The sequence below is a fragment of the Podarcis muralis genome, chromosome 4, assembly GCF_964188315.1.
Source record: "Podarcis muralis chromosome 4, rPodMur119.hap1.1, whole genome shotgun sequence".
Classification (NCBI taxonomy): domain Eukaryota; kingdom Metazoa; phylum Chordata; class Lepidosauria; order Squamata; family Lacertidae; genus Podarcis; species Podarcis muralis.
In genome coordinates, this window is record NC_135658.1 from 54430698 (window position 1) to 54450640 (window position 19943).

General features: G+C 42.7%; 1 protein-coding gene across 2 annotated transcripts in view; it reads left to right on the plus strand.

The window, feature by feature from the left end:
* The window catches only part of MORC3 (MORC family CW-type zinc finger 3), a 33842-nt gene that overhangs the window by 8098 nt on the left and 5801 nt on the right, over positions 1–19943 (plus strand). Inside the window, exons 3-13 of one of the 2 annotated variants that reach the window (XM_077927330.1) lie at positions 571–703; positions 1545–1757; positions 5248–5397; positions 7240–7390; positions 7997–8128; positions 10304–10423; positions 11859–11956; positions 13458–13559; positions 13652–13774; positions 13866–13937; positions 14487–14529. In XM_077927330.1, the coding sequence (XP_077783456.1) occupies positions 571–703; positions 1545–1757; positions 5248–5397; positions 7240–7390; positions 7997–8128; positions 10304–10423; positions 11859–11956; positions 13458–13559; positions 13652–13774; positions 13866–13937; positions 14487–14529 (1337 nt within the window). The remainder of the gene's footprint in view (positions 1–570; positions 704–1544; positions 1758–5247; positions 5398–7239; positions 7391–7996; positions 8129–10303; positions 10424–11858; positions 11957–13457; positions 13560–13651; positions 13775–13865; positions 13938–14486; positions 14530–19943) is intronic. The other variant, XM_028727140.2, reaches the window with a different exon arrangement.

The window sequence follows — 19943 nt, forward strand, 5'->3', positions numbered from 1 at the left end:
TCTTTCCATATGAATCTATCCAGACCCTGAGATCATCTTCTGAGGCCCTTCTTCGTGTGCCTCCCCCTTGAGAGGTCCGGAGGGTGGCAACGTGAGAACGGGCCTTCTCTGCAGTGTCTCCTCATCTGTGGAATGCTCTCCCCAGGGAAGTTCGCTTGGCGCCTTCATTATACACCTTTAGGCACCAGGCAAAAGCATTCTTTTTTAACCAGGCCTTTGGTTGATTTGATTGACATCCTGTGCCCTTTAAAAATGTGGGGGGGGGGTTGCCGGGGGGGGCATTATTGGGTTGTTGTTTTATTTTGTGGTTTTATATTTTGATTTTATTCTGTGAACTGCCCTGAGACCTGCAGGTATAGGGTGGTATATAAATTCAATAAATAGTAATAAAAGACAGAAATAAATGATATAGTCCTGCCTGTGGACTTCCCCTTAGGCATTTGGTTGACCACTGTGAGAAATGAGGTGCTGGACTAGATAAGACCTCTGGTCTGATCCAGCAGGGTGGTTCTGTTTTTATTATTGAAGATTACTCTTGTTCTTAATTTTTGCACCACTCTTTATTCTCAGATAATGCCTACGATCCTGATGTGAATGCAAAACAGATGTGGATTGACAAAACTGTTATAAATGAGAACACATGCTTAACATTTATGGACAATGGAAATGGTATGAATGCAGACAAGTTGCATAAGATGTTGAGGTGGGTAAAGTTTTAGTGGTGTGTGCAGTCTCTGGCTTTTGATTGCATGCTCGTAAAAGTATAATGTAAGAAAGTTGCATTTTTAGGACACCAAATTTATTGTTGTGGAGAAATATTAACTGTACTTCAGTTTAGACAACATAAATGATTCACAATTATGTGATTATGTGCCCATGAAAAACTAATACCGGCGCTTCTGTATGGTCTAAAGTGTATTTTACAATGAGACAGGTGCAAATGCAGTGGCCTTGATCCAGGGTGCTCTTTGTGTAAGTAGAAATGCCATGTATATGTGCTGCTGACTATCTGTGTTGGTCTGTTTCCTCAATCTGCTGGAGCTATAACTCAACAAGGGTTTGAGACCCATCGGCTACCATCACCTGGTTTAACTGGCCAGTCAAAGCTGTTACCAGGGTGTGGTCGCTTTCACATGCTGACAGCTTGTAGGAACCACAGGTGAGAGCCAAAAGCAGGGTGGGAACTCAAAGGTGAGCAAACTACTCTAGAAAGAGCACAGTGTGTCCCCCACCCCACCCCTAACACCCAATACAATCTGGTAGATTGTCTACATCACAAGTAACGTGCACTAGCAGATACCATTTTTTTCTGCATCATGATTATCACAATGTATTTCTCAAAATATGAATTAGCCAGGAATAAAGTGTTACATTATGTTTGAAGCTGAAAGAAGAATACTGTTTAGGAACAGCAGCTGGTTTATTTTAACTCCACTGCAGATTTGGGTAGTTGAAACCGCTGATTTAAATCAAATCTCATAAGCAGCACGGCACTATGATAAGCACTTCCCCCTCTTCCATCTTTTCAAACTCATGTGTTTCAGCTTTGGCTTCAGCGACAAAGTTGCATTGAACGGCCGTGTTCCAGTTGGATTGTATGGAAATGGATTTAAATCAGGATCGATGCGCCTTGGGAAAGATGCAATTGTTTTCACCAAGAATGGAGAAATCATGAGCGTGGGCATGTTGTCACAAACCTTCTTGGAAGTTACGAAGGCAGAACATGTAGTTGTTCCCATTATATCATTCAACAAGAAACATATCCTTTCCATGATTTTGAAGCCCAAGTGATAGATTGTATCTGGGATATCTGTTTCTCAAGATGATCTCTTATTCCAGCATTAGAATCATAGAATCATAGAATCATAGAGTTGGAAGAGACCACAAGGGCCATCGAGTCCAACCCCCTGCCAAGCAGGAAACATTACTTCTTATATACTGGGCAGTAGTTGTATACCAGTACTGTATTCCAATAGAATTTAAGTCTCTCACCACAGAAGCTTGGCTTGGGGTCTATGCTAATGTCTCCTCGGTCCTAGATGAATAGCTATGTCTATTCTCAGACTTTTAACTCTTGAAGAGATTAATGTTAACTAGTTTTATGTTACTAGGCTTTATTTTTTGTTCTATGATTTTATTGTTCTACCTCTAAACGTATATATCACAGGTGGCAAACTGGATCTGACTAGTGGACCTTATCCTAATCCACCACCACTCACTGCACGGCAGCTTTGACAGGTGGACCTGATCACCCACCTCTTGGTCACCTGACATAATGATGTCAGGTGATTTACACCTATCACAGCCCAACAATCACTGCAGCCTCTTCTAAAGACACATGTTTATATACAGTGGTGCCTCGCAAGACGAAATTAATTCGTTCCGCAAGTCTCTTCGTCTTGCGAGTTTTTCGTCTTGCGATGCACGGTTTCCCATAGGAATGCATTGAAAATCAATTAATGCGTTCCTATGGAAACCGCCTTCAGACCAGGTCCGGGGACAGTCTGTCCCCCGACCTCTTCTGAAGGCTGGGGGAGGGGGACAAGGGCTTTTCTTCCCACCCCCAGCATTTTAAAAAACCCCGGGACAGCGGAGGACTTCTCCGCTGTCCGGGGCGATCTTAAAATGCTGGCGGGCGGCATTTTAAAATCGCCCGGGACAGCGGAGGACTTTTCCCTGTCCGGGGCGATTTAAAAGCCCCTGGGAAGGCAGGCAGGGGGGACAAAGACTTTTGCCCCCCGCCAGCCTTCAGAAGAGGTCCTGGACCTCTTCTGAAGGCTGGCAGGGGGCAAAAGTCTTTGCTCCCCCCTGCCTGCCTTCCCGGGAGAGCGGAGAAAGGCAGTGCGTTTCTCCGCTGTCCCGGACGGCTTTTGAAGGCATGCTTTTGAAAGCCGTCCGGGACAGCGGAGAAACGCAGCGCGCCATTCCCGCTGTCCCCCGACTTGGCTAGAAGGCTGGCGGGGGGGGGGGAGAAGCCTGCTCCTCCCCGTCGCCAGCCCCGCAAACTCGGGGGACAACGGGAGAGGCGCAGCGCGCCCTTCCCGCTGTCCCCCGACTTGGCTAGAAGGCTGGCGGGGGGGAGAAGCCTGATCCTCCCCGTCGCCAGCCCCGCAAACTCGGGGGACAACGGGAGAGGCGCAGCGCGTCCTTCCCGCTGTCCCCCGACTTGGCTAGAAGGCTGGCGGGGGGAGAAGCCTGCTCCTCCCGTCGCCAGCCCCGCAAACTCGGGAGACAGCGGGAGAGGCGCAGCGCACCATCCCGCTGTCCCCCGAATTGGCTAGAAGGCTGGCGGGGGGGGAGAAGCCTGCTCCTCCCCGTCGCCAGCCCCGCAAACTCGAGAGACAGCGGGAGAGGAGCAGCGCGCCATTCCCGTTGTCCCCCGACTTGGCTAGAAGGCTGGCGGGGGGGAGAAGCCTGCTCCTCCCCGTCGCCAGCCCCGCAAACTCGGGGGACAACGGGAGAGGCGCAGCGCGCCATCCCGCTGTCTCCCGACATGGTTTGGAGGCTGGCGGAGGGCTTCCTCCTCCCCCAGCCCCGCAAGCTCCCAGAGCAATGCCAAAGCTGCGCGCAGCTTCGGAATGGCTCTGGGTCCCGTTCTGGGGGAGGGGGAAGCTCGGGCTTCCCCTGCCCCAGCCCCACGCCTGGCGGTGGGGGAATAATTCCCCCCCCCTTTATTTCCCTCCGCCCCACCCCCCCGGCTTCGGAGCAGCCTTCCGAAGCCTGGCGGCGGGAGGAGGTCTCTCCGCCCCGCCCCACCCGGCCAGGCTTCGGAGGAGGTCCGAGGACAGTGGGGAAGACGCGCTGCGCTTCCCCGCTGTCCCGGAGATTTCCCTATGGGCTTTCGTCTTGCGAAGCAAGCCCATAGGGAAATTCGTTTTGCGAAGCGCCTCCAAAACGGAAAACCCTTTCGTCTAGCGGGTTTTCCGTCTTGCGGGGTACCACTGTATAATAAAACAGAACTCAGAAGTGCAGTCAAACCATGGTTCCCGAACGGCTTAGTTGCCAAACAAATTGGCTCCCAAACGCCACAAACCCAGAAGTAAGTGTTTTGGTTTGTGAACGTTTTTCAGAAGCCGAACATCCGACTCTGCTTCTGCACTCAATTGGAAGCCACATCTTGGTTTTTGAATGGTTTTGGGAGTCGAAAGGACTCTTGGAACAGTTTAAGTTCGAGAACCGAGATACCACTATAGAAAAAAGTGTCCCACCCCTCCAAAAAGAGAGAGGCCAATGATGATTTAGCATGCTCAGTTTCCACCGGCTGCTCAGTGGCTGTTGTGGGAGATGGAATGGAATGGAGTATGCTAAGGAGAGCATAGCTGGCTGTAAAATCAACAGGGCACTCCTCGCTGCAACATTTTGTTGCAGGTCTCTTTAGTATTTTTTATTGTAAGCTGCCAGGGGGAAATTACATTGAAGGGCAGCATATAAATTTATGACATAAAATTGTAAGGTTGAAAGGAAGTAAACGGCAGCAGCAGAAAATGAGAGTTTTTTCCTAGGCTGGAACTAGAAAAGTACAGTCATACCTTGGGTTGTGAACGTGATCTGTCCGGGAGGCACGTTCGCAACCCACAGCGTTCACAGCCTGAAGCGCCGTGTCTGCACACTGGTGTGATTCGATTCTGCGCATGCGTGTGACGTTAATTTGCACTTCTGCACATGTGCGAGCACTGAAACCCAGAAGTAACCTGTTCGAGTAATTCTGGGTTCGGCACGGTCAGTAACCCGAAAACGCACAGCCTGCAGCTTTGTAACCCGAGGTATGACTGTATTCTACAGTTTTCCTGATTTGGATATTAAATAGGAGCATGCAGTATGAAAGGCAGGTTAAAAGACTAAGCTGACAATAGATGTGTTCCATTTAATTATATGCATTATGGTTTGTAACAACATAATTGCACATAACCGATTACCATAGGATCACAGTTTTAAATATTTCATTGTGGTTGTATATAGTCTCTTGTAGAGCTAGGGACCTCTGGAGGGTCTGGTGGTGAGCCAAGATTTCCAGACTACTTCAGGAACATGGTAATGTTAAAGTTGCCGTGTGGTCACAGACCTAAGTTGACCAGCTGTTAATTTGATTGAAACAATAAAATAGTTATGGGGTGGACTTTTAAGTGACAGCCGCACAATAAATGCTCATCAGTTTATTCATTCAGGAGAGATTTAGATGGAAAAGGCTATAAGCTATCTGAGCAAGGTTTAACAGTTCTTAAATATGCCAACTCCTTAATATAATATACGGGAATTAATGAAACGTGAGAAATCAGCAGCCAGCTTGAAGGCTATCCTGCAACACTCTCTGTTTCCTACTGAAGAGGAGCTGCTTGCAGAGCTTGATGCTATTATAGGGAAAAAAGGAACAAGAATAATTATTTGGAACCTTCGAAGGTGAGAGAAAATCCATTGTTAATAGTCGAGCTGGTAATGCAGCATTGATGTGTGCTGATTTGATACGGTTGCACAAAATTCATAAGGATTAAGCTGTGGTAAACAAAGCATTACATGTTACTGCTTTATTGTTTATATTTCTTTTAGGACACATTTTATTTACTTCACCCCATCTACCTTACTTCAAATTCTAATGTTAATCATGGATGAATCAAGCAATCTGGGATGAACTCAACTCCCATGAAAAATGTTTCCCAAGAATCACTTAACACAGGTCCCTCTGAGTCTTGGGGGAAGTTTCACCATGTGCTTTTAGCGTAGTAAAGTGAACATGGAAATTAACTTTGCTTCAAACATCTAAAATATGTTCCCTTGAAACAAATTTTATAATTGCAGACCATGAAATGGCCACCTTTTACATTATATTTCCCCCAAATTGCAGGTATATTGTGAATAGGGAAATGGCTCTCTCTAGTGAAAAATGTGCACAACTTCTCTACCATGCATGCTGTTTTCACCAGCAGAAATTAAAGCTTTCCTTTCCATATTTTCATTCACCATGGGACCAGAGAGCTATGTATTCTTCCCATGCTAAAGGGGAAATCGTTTAGGATCATTTCCAGCTATTGCCACTTTTCAAGGAGTATCTAACAATGGTGAAATCTAAGGAACACTAGGCTTTGCATTTCCCCTGTTTCCTAAGATATTAGAGTATGAGACGTGTCCCTCAAGCAATATAAAGCATAAGGCAAATTCAATATTTTATTTTTAACAATTAAAAATTTCAACAATACAATGGAGGAGGAAAAAGCAGAATGAATGAAATAATATTTGCAAAGTGAAATTCAACACTATTTAGTGAAAGAAAAACGGGCCATATTCCTACAGAATAGAAGCCAAGGATAAAGGGTAGCATGCTTTACCAACTATATATACGTAGTTGGAATAGTTGGAAGATGCTAAATAGTCTCCCATTTCATTGCTGGCAACTGAATATCCCAGAATGCAAATGGTTAAAGGACAAACACCCAGGTTTCTTCCATAGCATTCTTGGCATATGCAAGTATACAGCGCTAAAAGGTTTTGTCCATTATGCTATTTCTCCTTGCCGTCAAGTCAATTGACTGTTTTGGCCATACCTTTCAGAGGACAAAGACTTAAGTTAACAGAGATTTAGTTCCACTTTGATTTCAGGATAATTAATATTCTATCAACACCCAATAGACAGAGTTCTCAGTTGTGTATGAGAGGCATAAAATAAGCATATAAAATAACAAATTGGGCTCTCTGCTAAGTTGACTAGCCTGATCTGCTTTTGTCAGGAAACTCTGTAGAGTAAAAATGACCGCTCCCCACATTAAATGGGGGGCGTCATTTGTGTGGTTGCGGGCAGCCCCTGGACCCTATGCGGCACCATTAGCACAGGCTTGGCTTTGTCTCCCCCCAGGTAGGATACCTGGAGGTCTCCGCCTACCTCAGTCAGTTGACTACCTGCCCACACAATAGAGGGAGGATCTTACCTGGGAATCGTCAGTTGGCTTCAGAAATACAAAAATACAGAAACGTATTTTATGTTTTTAAGATGGCTATAGCATTGCTAACAGAGTCCAGATGCTATGGTTGAATTTCCCTGTTTAGTTAGAAGTACGTACTGGTAGTTAAAATGTAGCAGCATACCCTAAATCAAGGAGAGATAATGATGTACCCTCCAGAAATGTTAAGCTACAACTTCAGAGAAATGTTTAATAATACTTTAAATGGTGCTGATTACTGAGGGCTGCTATTGCTGTATTTATATATAGTATTGTTTAAATTCACGTTTCTTTAAATGTCCTTCCACAGAGAGAAAAACGAACAAACAGAATTTGATTTCGATACAGATAAATACGATATTAGGATTCCTGCTGATTTAGATGAAGTAACAGGGAGAAGAGGGTATAAAAAACAAGAGAGACAAGATCAGATTGTTCCTGAAAGTGATTATTCCTTACGGGTAATGCTTACTATTCATTTTTTTCCTATTGGTTGTAATGTTATTCTCCACTATGTCTGTACGTGGTATTCTATGCAGAATCATCACAGCTGTTCTTTTTGCATTGGACCCTAAAAAAAAAAAAATCACTGTTAAAATATGCTTATCTTAAAAGTTCATTTATTCCATTTCACTAAGTTATAAGACTTCTAGCCAAAGATGATGAAATGAAATTGCACTGTGCAAATGGGCATTCTTCCCGGCTGAAATAGTCTACAAATATACTGTGATGGACTCTCTCTGATGCTGGTGGTTTTGCAGAAGGGGGACTGAATAATTTTCTCCTTAACAGACACCTTACTAATCACTGTATCTGCCAGTGTCTCGCTGTTCTGTCCCACACATGCAGAATCCAGTGCTTAACATTATGTATAATCTGGACACATGTTGAAAGTGCCATGTGAGTTCTGATTGCTTACTTAATATCATTTGACTTAAATTTGCAAAATTTGGATAGAACTCCAATTTACATATTTTACAAGCTGTATGCTGAAAACGTGTTACTTGTTTTCTTTTAAATTGCAAAATGTACGAAAAATTAACCATGTACTTTCCTTTCCTTTTCAGGCTTATTGCAGTATTTTATATTTAAAACCAAGGATGCAAATAATTATAAGAGGACAGAAAGTACAAACGCAACTAGTCTCCAAAAGCCTTGCTCACATAGAGCGAGATGTTTACAGGCCGAAGTTTCTGGCTGTATCCTTTATTACTGTGGGCTGCTGCAGACTGACCAAGAACGGCTGGCCTAGTGCATGTGAAACCTTTGACTCTTCTCTTCACTTCTTTCCCCACTTGGTTCCACTATCAGCTCAGATTTTAAGCATGATTTTAAGCAAGAAGCTTTGTCGTAATTTGTGATATGTTGCAGAAACATTCTCATTTAGGCTTACCTGCTATTGCTTCATAGGTGAAAAAAATCCAAGGTGATGGGCTGCATTGTACATGCATATCTCTCTTCTTTAGAAAGACCCAATAGTAGTGTATCACCTCATCACTCTCGTTGCTTTGGCAGTGGCTATGGTATACAGCCAATAACATGAATTGGGGGGGGGAGGTATTCAAAAAGCAGGGGGATGCGGGTGGCGCTGTGGGTAAAAGCCTCAGCGCCTAGGGCTTGCCGATCGAAAGGTCGGCGGTTCGAATCCCCGTGGCGGGGTGCGCTCCCGTTGCTCGGTCCCAGCGCCTGCCAACCTAGCAGTTCGAAAGCACCCCCGGGTGCAAGTAGATAAATAGGGACCGCTTACTAGCGGGAAGGTAAACGGCGTTTCCGTGTGCGGCTCTGGCTCGCCAGAGCAGCGATGTCACGCTGGCCACGTGACCCGGAAGTGTCTCCGGACAGCGCTGGCCCCCGGCCTCTTGAGTGAGATGGGCGCACAACCCTAGAGTCTGTCAAGACTGGCCCGTACGGGCAGGGGTACCTTTACCTTTTATTCAAAAAGCAAAGGATTACCACTCAGCTCTAGTAGTGCCTTCTATACAGTTGTCCCAAGGTGATATATAGTAAAAACGAACAAGGATAATGTCCAATCTAACCCACAGAATGGGGCACAGAACTGGAAAGGCTAGAGGCGAGTCCATCAACAAAAGTAGTAGGACTGCTGGAATTTGAGTGACCAAGAGTCCTATGTTAGTGGCAGCCAGCAAAGGAAAGCAGTTGCTAAATAGTTGCAGTTCTTCTTTTTTTTTTTTAATGGTTATGGTCACTGGTTAGAATGTGAAAGTTTGCTAGTCAGTGAACAAAATTATAACCATCCCTTTTTATTTTAATATCAATATGCGTACAGAAGTAAGCTCAGTTGTTCCAGAACTGTATTGAAGAATACAAGCAACTGATCCATAGGATAGAATATTAAGTTTTAAATGAAATAAATTGGTCTTAGGTTTGTCACCAACTTTAGGATTGGAGCAGTGTTATGCAAGCATAGTTTTTTATTCCTAAATTTCGTTTTACTCCATTTGGCTAAACTCGCTGGCTTTGGGTCCATTTAGTAAGTAAGATAATCAGTAAATTATCAGAAATTGCTACTGTTCCTAAAACAGGAAAAAAAGTTGTAAAGATATTTCTTCACAAATTATAATTCCCTTTATTAAAGGCTTTATCTAACTAACTTTCCTTTAATTTGTAGTTTAATTTGAAAGTTCTGAGTTTTCTCCGGTATAATCATGGAGTTTTTTTCAGAGAAAAACCTATCTATTTTGAAATACAATATATTTATTTTACTATATACAAAATGATTATTATATTTTGTACTGTGACTTGTATTAATGGTTAATACTCTTTCACATTCTTGGGGGCTAGTGGAATTATCTTTTTAGACAGCTCTGTTTATGTTGGGTTGAAATAAACGACAGATGAGTAGCAAGTGTCATGTGGGAGGCACCTCTCGAGCAAGTCTCGAGGAGTCTCTTTTATTGAATATTACAGCATTGCCACGTATGTGCTGGTTGCTGATTGGTTAACACAAGTACAAAGCAAAGGTTACATATAGGCATTAATCACCAATATATTAAAGGCTGGGAAAGGGAGCACAGAACTAGACAGGTATGAAAACCTCCTAATTATAACTAGTGATTGATGTAGCAAGACTTAAACAATTACATTCCAATAGATGTGGTCAACTATGCATTAAGAACAGGTCAGAATATAATGTTTTCATGAACTCAATGTGAACTGAACATTCTGGGATGATGAGGGAATGTCTTAGTATTAGAACGGTTTGTGTAGCATCATGTGCAGAAGCAAAGCTTAGAAGCAAAGTTTCCCATCATGCCACAGTCATGTGCAGAAGCAAAGCTTCCCTTCAGTTTAGAATGAACATTCAGTATGAAAAGAACCATAATTTGATATTTTCCCTAACTTACACAAATAAGCCCAAAACTGTAAGAATTACTTTTGGATTCAACTGTCGAAATAAAGATCACTATGGAATGATGATGTACCACAGAAACAGACTAATCAAGGCGTATGAAAGAGTAGGCTACCAGCAAAAGGTGAGAGAAGTTCATATAGCAATAGTTCATCTTTCCACACTTTTAATTGAAACTTGTTATAGTTAGTCTTGTTGATGTAAAATTCCATTTTTGTATATTTTCAAAGCGTGGTGGACTGAATTTAAAGCACTGCCATTTAAATCAGCATTTTAAATTATCCATTGGTATGTTAACGTATTTACTAAACAAGGATGCATAGAAATTGATCTGCTCAATCTCTACATTAAAATATTTAAATTTATGACTAAACAGAGTGATTACTCTACTCCATGTTCTGTTTCACTTCTACTCCTTTCTTTATACTGCCTAATTCTTGCCTTGCCCCAGTCTCACCCCCTTCCAAGAAACACAAAGTAGCTAACTGCCCCCAATCTTTCGCAAACTGCAAAAAGGGGCAGCCTTTTAACTCGGTGTGTTCGACATAGAGCCATTGTTTCAGGAGTTTTGTTTACACCTGCATGTAGGTTTAACATGTAGGTTTAACATGCTTGTAGTCAGATTAATTTTAAGATAGCTATTCTTTAAATTACTATTCTTTTTTAAAAAATGGAGAACCCCCCCCCTCAATATTTAAAACATTATAAAAGGTTTCTAAACCAACAAAAATCTGTCTTTTAATCAAAATGGTTTCCTGCAAATTTTTGAAAATCCTTGTCATTCTCTGAGAAACAAGTTGTAAACATTCAGTGACATCGCAGCAGCTCATTTAGTAAAGTCTTACATTCTGGGGGCAGCCAAGTGCTGTTTTTGACATCTAAAACACAAGGCCAAGAATTCTTTTGTGCAGACAATAATTAACATTTCATCCTTCTTTACTGCACATTTTTCTTTCCAGCCATTTCCCCCCCTCTGCAAGTAACTGTTGTTGTTATTTTTTGAATTGATATACTGCCCTATGCCCGCAGGTCTCAGGGCGGTTCACAGGATAAAATTACAATATAAAAATGCAAAATACATAATCAAAGTAAAAACAAGAACAACCTAATAACACCCCCCCAAAAGAACTACTGTCACTGAAAGCACTGTGATGCTTAAACTGTATGTGTATCCACTGTGTTCTGATTAACTGCTTCATGTTGAATGTTGCCATTCCCAACTCTCACTAATAAGTCTGAGCATTCTGACACCAATCTATCCCAATACCTAGCTCCAAATTCTAAGTCGCTTCTCAACCTCCCATTTACTCTTAAGTAGAAATTCTAAAGGGGTAGCAGAGGCTTGCTTAGGAGTTAAAACAATAAACTTCATTTTCAAGAAGTTCTTTATCCAAGCAATTGAACTTGGAATAATCCCTGTTCTGGCATCTTTTGTGATGGGACTTGTATACTTGTATAAATCTTTGTTTAAAATACTGGAAATTTGTGTTCTTGGTGAAAACATTGGTATATCTTCCTTGTCTATATGCTTCCCCCACCCCACCACCACCCCTTTGCAGGCAAACAACATGGGAGTAGGTGTAGTTGGGATTATCGAATGCAACTTCCTAAAGCCAACCCATAACAAACAAGATTTTGATTATACTGACGAATACAGGTAAGAACGTATTCCAGGATCCTCTTTTCACAGTAGCCAAACAAATGGCAGTAGGAAGCCCACAAGCAGGGGCTGGATGCAATAGCACTTGTGATTCCCAGGAATCTGCTGTTGAGATGCTTACTTCCTTTGAGATACTAGGGATAGAACACCACCATTGCGGCTAGTAGCAATTGGTCGCCTTATATTCCATGAATAGCTCTAAACTCCTTTCAAAGCCATCCCAGTGGGTAGCCATAGCTAAATTTCCAGTCTGCATGTAACACTAGACCATGGCTTAGCAGTACATTTCTAAACAAGCCACAGTTTGGCTTGTTAAACTAACCAGTAAACCAGAGTTTGTTTCCAATCTGTATTGGGAATCACTTTGAGATGCCTTATGGCAGGCATCTCCAGATGTTTTGAGACTACAATTCCCATCATCCCTGACCACTGGTCCTGCTAGCTAGGGATCATGGGAGTTGTAGGTCAAGAACATCCGGAGGGCCGAGTTTAAGGAAGCCTGCCCTATGGGAAGGTTTTCATACAATAAGTAATAATAATAACAGCAGCAACGATCACCACCAGAGTTTCAGGTCCATATGTAATGACAAGTTAATGGTCAAACTAAGCTCTTCTGTCACTTAGGTTCTCCTGGCCATGTGAGTCAAGCACATGAGCCCTAAGGCTTGTGGAAGTCCCTTCTGCTCATGCATACAGAGCTGCTCTCCCAACAGTGATGTCATTACCACTTTACCTACTCTACCTCCTTGGGTAGAGAAATACACATTGTCTCTGTAGCATTCACTCTGCAGTTAGGAGCACTAGAGCCGTCTCATTGTATCACACAACTTGCCTATAGCTCACCCTTTGGCTCCATTTCTTGTTTTTAGCATTATTTACACACCTATATCCTAAAGGGAGGAATTTAAAAGCATTTTTAAAATAAGCAATTCACTGCTTTCCCTTTACAGTGGTGCCTCGCAAGACGAAATTAATCCGTTCCGCGAGTCTCTTCGTCTTGCGGTTTTTTCTTCTTGCGAAGCACGGCTATTAGCGGCTATTAACGGCTTAGCGGCTATTAACGGCTTAGCGGCTTAAAGAAAAAGGAAACAAACTCGCAAGAACTCGCAAGACGTTTCGTCTTGCGAAGCAAGCCCATAGGGAAATTCGTCTTGCGGAACGGCTCAAAAAACGGAAAACCCTTTCATCTAGCGAGTTTTTCGTCTTGCGAGGCATTCGACTTGCGGGGCACCACTATCTCTACCATTAGTAGACATGTCTGGAATCTGAACCAAATGCAGAATCCTACTGTAACTTGTTAGGAGTTCACGATTTGGAAGGAATAAATAGATTACGCGTTAGCACATTTCTAGTATGTTTTCCTTAAATGCATAAGTGATATTTCTGCTCACTGTTCTTTCCCAGTAGTACTTGCTTTCTGTAGCAACTGTCAATGTATGTTTCATATTATACAGAATGTGTTTTGTTGAGACACAACTTTGTGTTTCTTGCTTATTAGGCGTACAATGCAAGCACTTGGTGAGAAGCTAAATGATTACTGGAATGAGATGCAAGCAAAGAAACTGGATTATCCTCAAGAAGAGATGGTTGAAGATTCCCAGTAAGTTTTTCTAAAAACATAAAACTCAGTCATACTCTGTGCTTGGTTTAAATTATATTTGCTTAGTTTCAATGCCGCACACTCTGTTACAGGAAGCGCCCTGATCAAACCTGGGTTCAGTGTGATTCATGTCTAAAATGGAGGAAGCTTCCAGATGGAATGGATAAATTGCCAGAGAAGTGGTATTGTTCATACAACCCTGATCCTCAGTTCAGGTAAAATAGGGAGAAATTCGGCAATTCGTTTTTTCTCAGATTGCATTTGCTAGCTGGATTAAAAATATCTATATTCCTTTCTTAAAATTAGAAATTGCAATGTGGATGAAGAACCTGAAGATGATGATTTGTTAATTCCATATGAGAAAAAGTTTAAGAAAAGGTGAGCATTAAATAAAAACAGGAAGTTGAAATGTTGGCTTTTTTATGTGTTCCATCAAACAATTTTGAAGACAGGCACTAGGAAGTTTATTCTGTAGAGTTTTAAATGGGTAATATGCTTCCTTCTAGCAAACCCATTATGTTTCGAATACGTTTTTGTTATTTGTTTAAGTCAAGAAATCCACAAAAGAATTCACTAGTCCAAAACATACCTTCATTTGACAATACAAAAGTGAACTTTGTCCTTTTCACAAATGGTTGTGTGCTCTCACCATTAGAAGTTATAGTGAGCTACATAGAATCATAGAATTGTGGAGTTGGAAGGGACCTTGAGGGTCATCTAGTCCAGCCCCCTACAATGCAGGGATGCTGCCCACAGCTGTCGCTTGATGGGCTCAAACCACCAACAGCAAGACACACGAACCCATTTCAATACAGGAGGGCTACAACATAAGTTATTGATGCAAAAGGTCATGTTAAACAACAACTTAATATTAGATAGCATATATATACTGAGCATAAACCATGATACTTTTTCTTCTCAATGCAGAGACAGGGAGAAATTTAAGAAAAGGATGGAGCTTAGCCAGCAGGTAGGTGACTGATTATCTTGACATGTTTCTTTCTTTCTTTGTGGAAGCAATGCTAAATTACATGCAAGTTTCCCTATACTGTACCAGGTTCATTTTTTGCATGAAAAGCAGCAAAGGATACTTTAGCTTCTTCCTCCATTTTTGTGTGTCTTGAATATACATTCTCTCCAGGTCAGAATTTAGCCAAGGATATAAACTTTCCTAGGGGTGAAGGCAGGATCATGATCAGTGTACCATGGATTGACAGTTGGCAAAGGTGGGTCACTTGCCACTTTACCAATTGCAGAAAGAGTAGTGTAATAGTTGAGGAGGCAATTCACTATTTCCTGGCTCCACTGCTGGATACAAATGCTGCTGTCATCAATCTCCATATCTTCTCCACTTTGAGGATGCTGAATAATCGTAACACTTGAACCATGGAAAGAGGTTACAGCAGTGGAATATGATTGATTGTGATCAATGCCATCTAGATTGGTGGCCAGCACTGCCTTCTGTGGGAGTTTTGTAGTTTAACTATGTGCTGCGTGTAAAAAAAAAAAAAGGACAGTGGTACCTCGGGTTAAGTACTTAATTCGTTCTGGAGGTCCGTTCCTAACCTGAAACTGTTCTTTTTTTTTTTTTTTAAATATTTTATTAAGGATTTTCTTGTTTTACAGAAGTGTAGTGCCTCATATATATTTTTCCCCATGTAACATTTTTACAAATCCGTTTCATTTGTTGAGGCATTAGGGGGAGAAGGAAATAAAAATAAAAATAAAAAAAGGAGAGAAAAGAGAAAGGGGGGTGGAGAGAGGGAAGATGGATAAGGGTGGGATTGGGTGGCGGTGTTTCTATTATGTTTAATGTGTGTAGAGTTTGGTGTCAGCGTGCTTGTGTTGTTCACTTGTGTTCCTTTGGTGGTGAGAGAGGTTGGGGTTGGCCTAGGGTGTGATTGTTTGCTTGTGATTGGCTGTGGTGATCTTTGTTTTCGTGTGTGAGTGAGGTGGGTGGGTGTTTTGGATCAGGTTAGCCATACTGATTTGTATGCTGTTGGTGGATTATTGTCATTGTCCTGTTGGGCTGTGTGTGTGATAAAGGGGAGCCATACCGGGGTGAAGGCATCTTCTTCTGTTTGTCCCCGTGTCAGTTTCAGTTTATTAGTTAATTTTTCTAGTAGGGCTGTTTCCCATACTATTTGATACCATTGGTCCATGCTTACTCCTGACAGGTCTCTCCAGTGTCTGGTTATGGTGTTTCTGGCTGCTGAGAGCAGGTGGGTTATGAGTTCTTTGTGGTGTAAATGGGCATTGTTGTCTTGGAAGATGTTTAGTAGGGCCAATTCTGGGGTGGTGTCTATTACTTGCTTAGTTATTTTACAAATTTCTTGTATGGCTGTTGTCCAGAATAGTTGGATTTTGGGACACTCCCACCACATGTGGAAGTATGTGCCTGTGGAGGTGCACCCTCTCCAGCATTTTGGTGAGGTTCCTGGGTGTATTAGCGCTAGTTTCCTTGGTGTTAGGTACCACCTGTAGGTGAGTTTCAGTGTGAGTTCTTTTCTTTTCGTTGATATGGATTTAAAGGGGGGTTTAGACCACATTCTGGTCCATTGAGTGGGGTTTATCTCATAGCCTATGTCATTCTCCCATTGATTTTTGATTGCGTCTAGGGGATTTGCGAGATTTTGGAGTAGTATTTTGTATATTGCGGATACCATCCCTTTACCGTTTCCCTTTGTTGTTAGGAGGAGGTTTTCGAAGGTTGTCAGGGGCCTAGTTGCTGCTGATTTTACTGTTGGGTTGTTTAAGAGGGCATGTAGTTGGTGTTGTGTTAACCAGGGCATTTGGGTGTCTTCTAGTTTGTCTTGTATTTCTTGTGTTGACAAGGGTTTGTTATTTTTATAAAAGTCTATTAGGCGATACAAGCCTTTGGTTCGCCAGGTTTTTATCTGGAGGTTTTGTGCTGCATGGTGGAATAATGGGTGGTATGCCAGGGGGATTAGTGGGGATGGGGTTGGGGATAGTTTGCCTATTTGTGTTTTCCATGCTTTGAGCATGGTCTGTGTGTACCTGTTAAGTGTTGTGGGAATTTTCTTTAGTTTGTTTGGGAGGAGTGGGTATGTTGTGGTGCAGGTGTTTTCAATTGTGTCCTTCTCTAGGTGTACCCATTGTTTTGTCTCATCTTCTAGTATATATGGGATTATATGGCGTATTTGGTTGGCGTTGTAATATGCTTCTATGTTGGGGATTCCCCATCCTCCTTCTGAGGTGGGGAGGTGCAGGTATTTGGGGCTTATTCTTGGTTTTTTATGTGAGAAGATGAGAGAGTGTAGTTTTCTCTGCCAACTGTGAAGTTGGGTTGAGGGGATCCAGATTGGGAGGGTTTGGAATAGGTAGGTTAGTTTTGGGAGTGTGATCATTTTGATCATGGCTATTTTGTCTGAGAGAGTGAGGTTCATGTTATTCCATCTCTTTAGGTCTTTGTTAATTTGTCGCCACAGGGGCTTGTAGTTGTGGAGGTATAATTTATTGAGGTTTCTGGTTATTTGTACCCCTAGGTATCTGAACTTGGTGTGGCAAAGTTTTATTTTGGTGACCTTCGTGAGTTCTTTTTGGGTGTGAGGAGGGGTGTTGAAGCACGTAGCTTCTGACTTTGTGAAATTTACCTGTAGGCCCGACACCATTGCAAATGCGTTGAGTTCTCTGATTAGGGAGGTTGCTGTGCTTATGGGGTCTGGTGTTGTGACCATTAGGTCATCTGCAAAGAGCCCTAATTTATAGGTCCTGCCTTTTATTTCCACTCCCTTGATGTCTGTGGCTGCTCGGATGCGGATTGCTAGGGGTTCCAGAGCCAGGATAAATAAGAAGGGAGACAGTGGGCATCCTTGTTTCGTGCCTCTTTGGATAGCTATAGTGTTAGAATCCATATTGTTAGTTCTGCATTTTGCTGAGGCTTGGGAGTATATTTGTTTGAGGATTTGTAGGAAGTTGGGGCCAAATTTCATGTTAGTTAGTACTGCTAATATGTATTTCCACTCCAAGCAATCAAAGGCTTTGAGTATGTCTAGGGACATAATTGTCAATGGGAGTTTGGTTGCCTTGCTGTGTTCGATCAGGTTCAGTAGTTTCCTGATGGGGTCTGTTATATTGCGGCCAGGGACAAAGCCAGTCTGGTCTGGGGCTATTAACTTGTGTAGGAAGATTTTTAGGCGGTTGGCCAAGATTGATGTGAATATCTTGTAGTCTTGGTTTATTAATGAGATTGGGCGGTATGATTCTACTTTGAGGCTGTCTTTTAGTGGTTTTGGGATGGAGACTATTTTGGAGTGGGTCCAGGTTTTGGGGATGGGGCCTCCTTTTATGATGTCGTTGAATAGGCGGGTCATGTAGGGCATCAAGGGTTCTTTGAATTTCTTATAGAATTCTGCTGTGAAGCCGTCTGGGCCTGGGGCTTTGTGTGGTTTCAAGTTTTTGAGGACCGCATCTATTTCCTCTGGGGTGATAGGGCTATCCATGAATTCCTGTTCCTCATCAGTTAGGGTAGGCATGGTCAGTCCTGCTAGAAATTTTTTGATTTCCCTCTCTGGTGGGTTATGGGAGGTGTATAGGTTGGAGTAAAATTCTGCAAATTCTGAAATTATTTCTTTGGGGGAGAATGTTATGTTGCCGTCTTTTTTGGTGATGCAGTGTATTCTTGTTTTGAGTGCTTTTTTCCTACATCTATTTGCTAGTATTCTGGAGTTTTTCCCTCCATATTCATAGAAACGTTGTTTAGAGTATAGAATGTTGATCATTGTTTTGTTGATTTCTAAGGAGTCTAGTTCTCTCCTTTTCTGTTCTATAAGTTTGAGGAGTTTTTTAGATCCTGTTTGTTTGTAGCGTGATGAGAGGGCTGTGATGTCTTGTTCTATTTTGCTAATTTTTGAGGAGGTTTGTTTTTTAAGGAATGTTTTCTCTTTTATGCAAGCTCCTCTGGTGACCGCTTTCATTGCGTCCCATAGGAGGGGGGTTGTTGTATTGTTTACATCGTTTTCTTTGAAGTAGTTTTGGAGGGTTTTTGTGAGACTCTCTCTAATTTGTTTGTTTGTAGTTAGGATGGGACTGAAGGACCAGGATGGGGTGGTTTGTGTTCCTTCTCCTATTTTAACAGTGACTTCTACTGGGGCGTGATCTGTGATTTTAATGTTACCTATGTTTGTTGATTCTACTGAGGGAATCAGACCCTGTGTGAGTAGAATGCTGTCCAGTCTGGACACTGTATCATGGCGTCCCGATTGGAATGTATGGCTGATGTCTCCCGGGTTTTGCTCACCCCAAATGTCATAGAGACCCCTGTTTTTTAGCATTTTTAGTAACTTGTAAGAGTTCCTGGTTGTTGGGGGTTTCCTTCGGAGGAAGGTTGCCCATGGGGTTGTGGGGTGGATATCTTTCAGGGATATACCTTTCATATTTAGATTGAGGTCCCCTCCTAGGATTGCTTCCCCTTCAGAGAAGGAGAGGAATTTGTTTAGTGTTTTCTGGAAGAATTCTAGTTGTTTCGTGTTTGGGGCATATATGGAGCCGATTGTCAGTTTGATTTTGCCATCTAGTGTCCCTTTAGCGAAAATGAATCTGCCTTTTTTGTCCTTGAGGACTGTTGTGGCAGTGAAGTTCAGGTCCCTACTGAGTATTATGGCTACACCACGGGCTTTCCCTGAGCCTTGTGCGACCCACTGTTGACTAAAGCGGGGGTCGCTCAGGAGTTTGCTGCCTTTGGGTGGATTGTGTATTTCTTGTAGGAAGGTGATGTGTGGTTTCATGGTGTTTATGTATGAGGTGATGCGTTTTCTTTTGATGGGGTTTCCCAGCCCCCTCACGTTTAATGTAATTGCTTTTAGGTTAGCCATTTTGTTTATCTATTATGTGGGGCGATTCCATGCCAACCCGTTCGGGTTGTCTTGTGTCTCTCTCTTCGTGTTGTTTAAAGAACCAGTGGGGTTGCGCTGACCTAGGGTGTGGTGGATGGGGGGCTAGTAGGATTAGAGTGAGATTTGGGTTAAAGAGTAGGGGGTAAGTTGTAGGGAGTTTCCTATATGTAGTCATATAGGTGTTTGTTTGGGGTATTTTGGGCCATCTGGCATTTAGCCAGTTGGTCCTAGGTCTCAGCTGGTGTGGAAGGCCGTGTTCAAGGACAGGCCGTCCCCCCTGTTGTCTGCGATAGGGGGTGATCAGCGAGACAGTGTGAAGTGACTTTGTAACGTCGCTGTCAGGTATAAGGTTTGTAAGCAGTGTTGCCAGTATTATGAGCAACATTGTTGGTGTGTTGGGGTGGGGATGTGAGTGCTGGTACGCTCTGGTGCCACCATAGTGCTGGTTGGGTATCAGATTTTAGCCTGATTTCCTGAAACTGTTCTTAACCTGAAGCACCACTTTAGCTAATGGGGCCTCCTCCTGCTG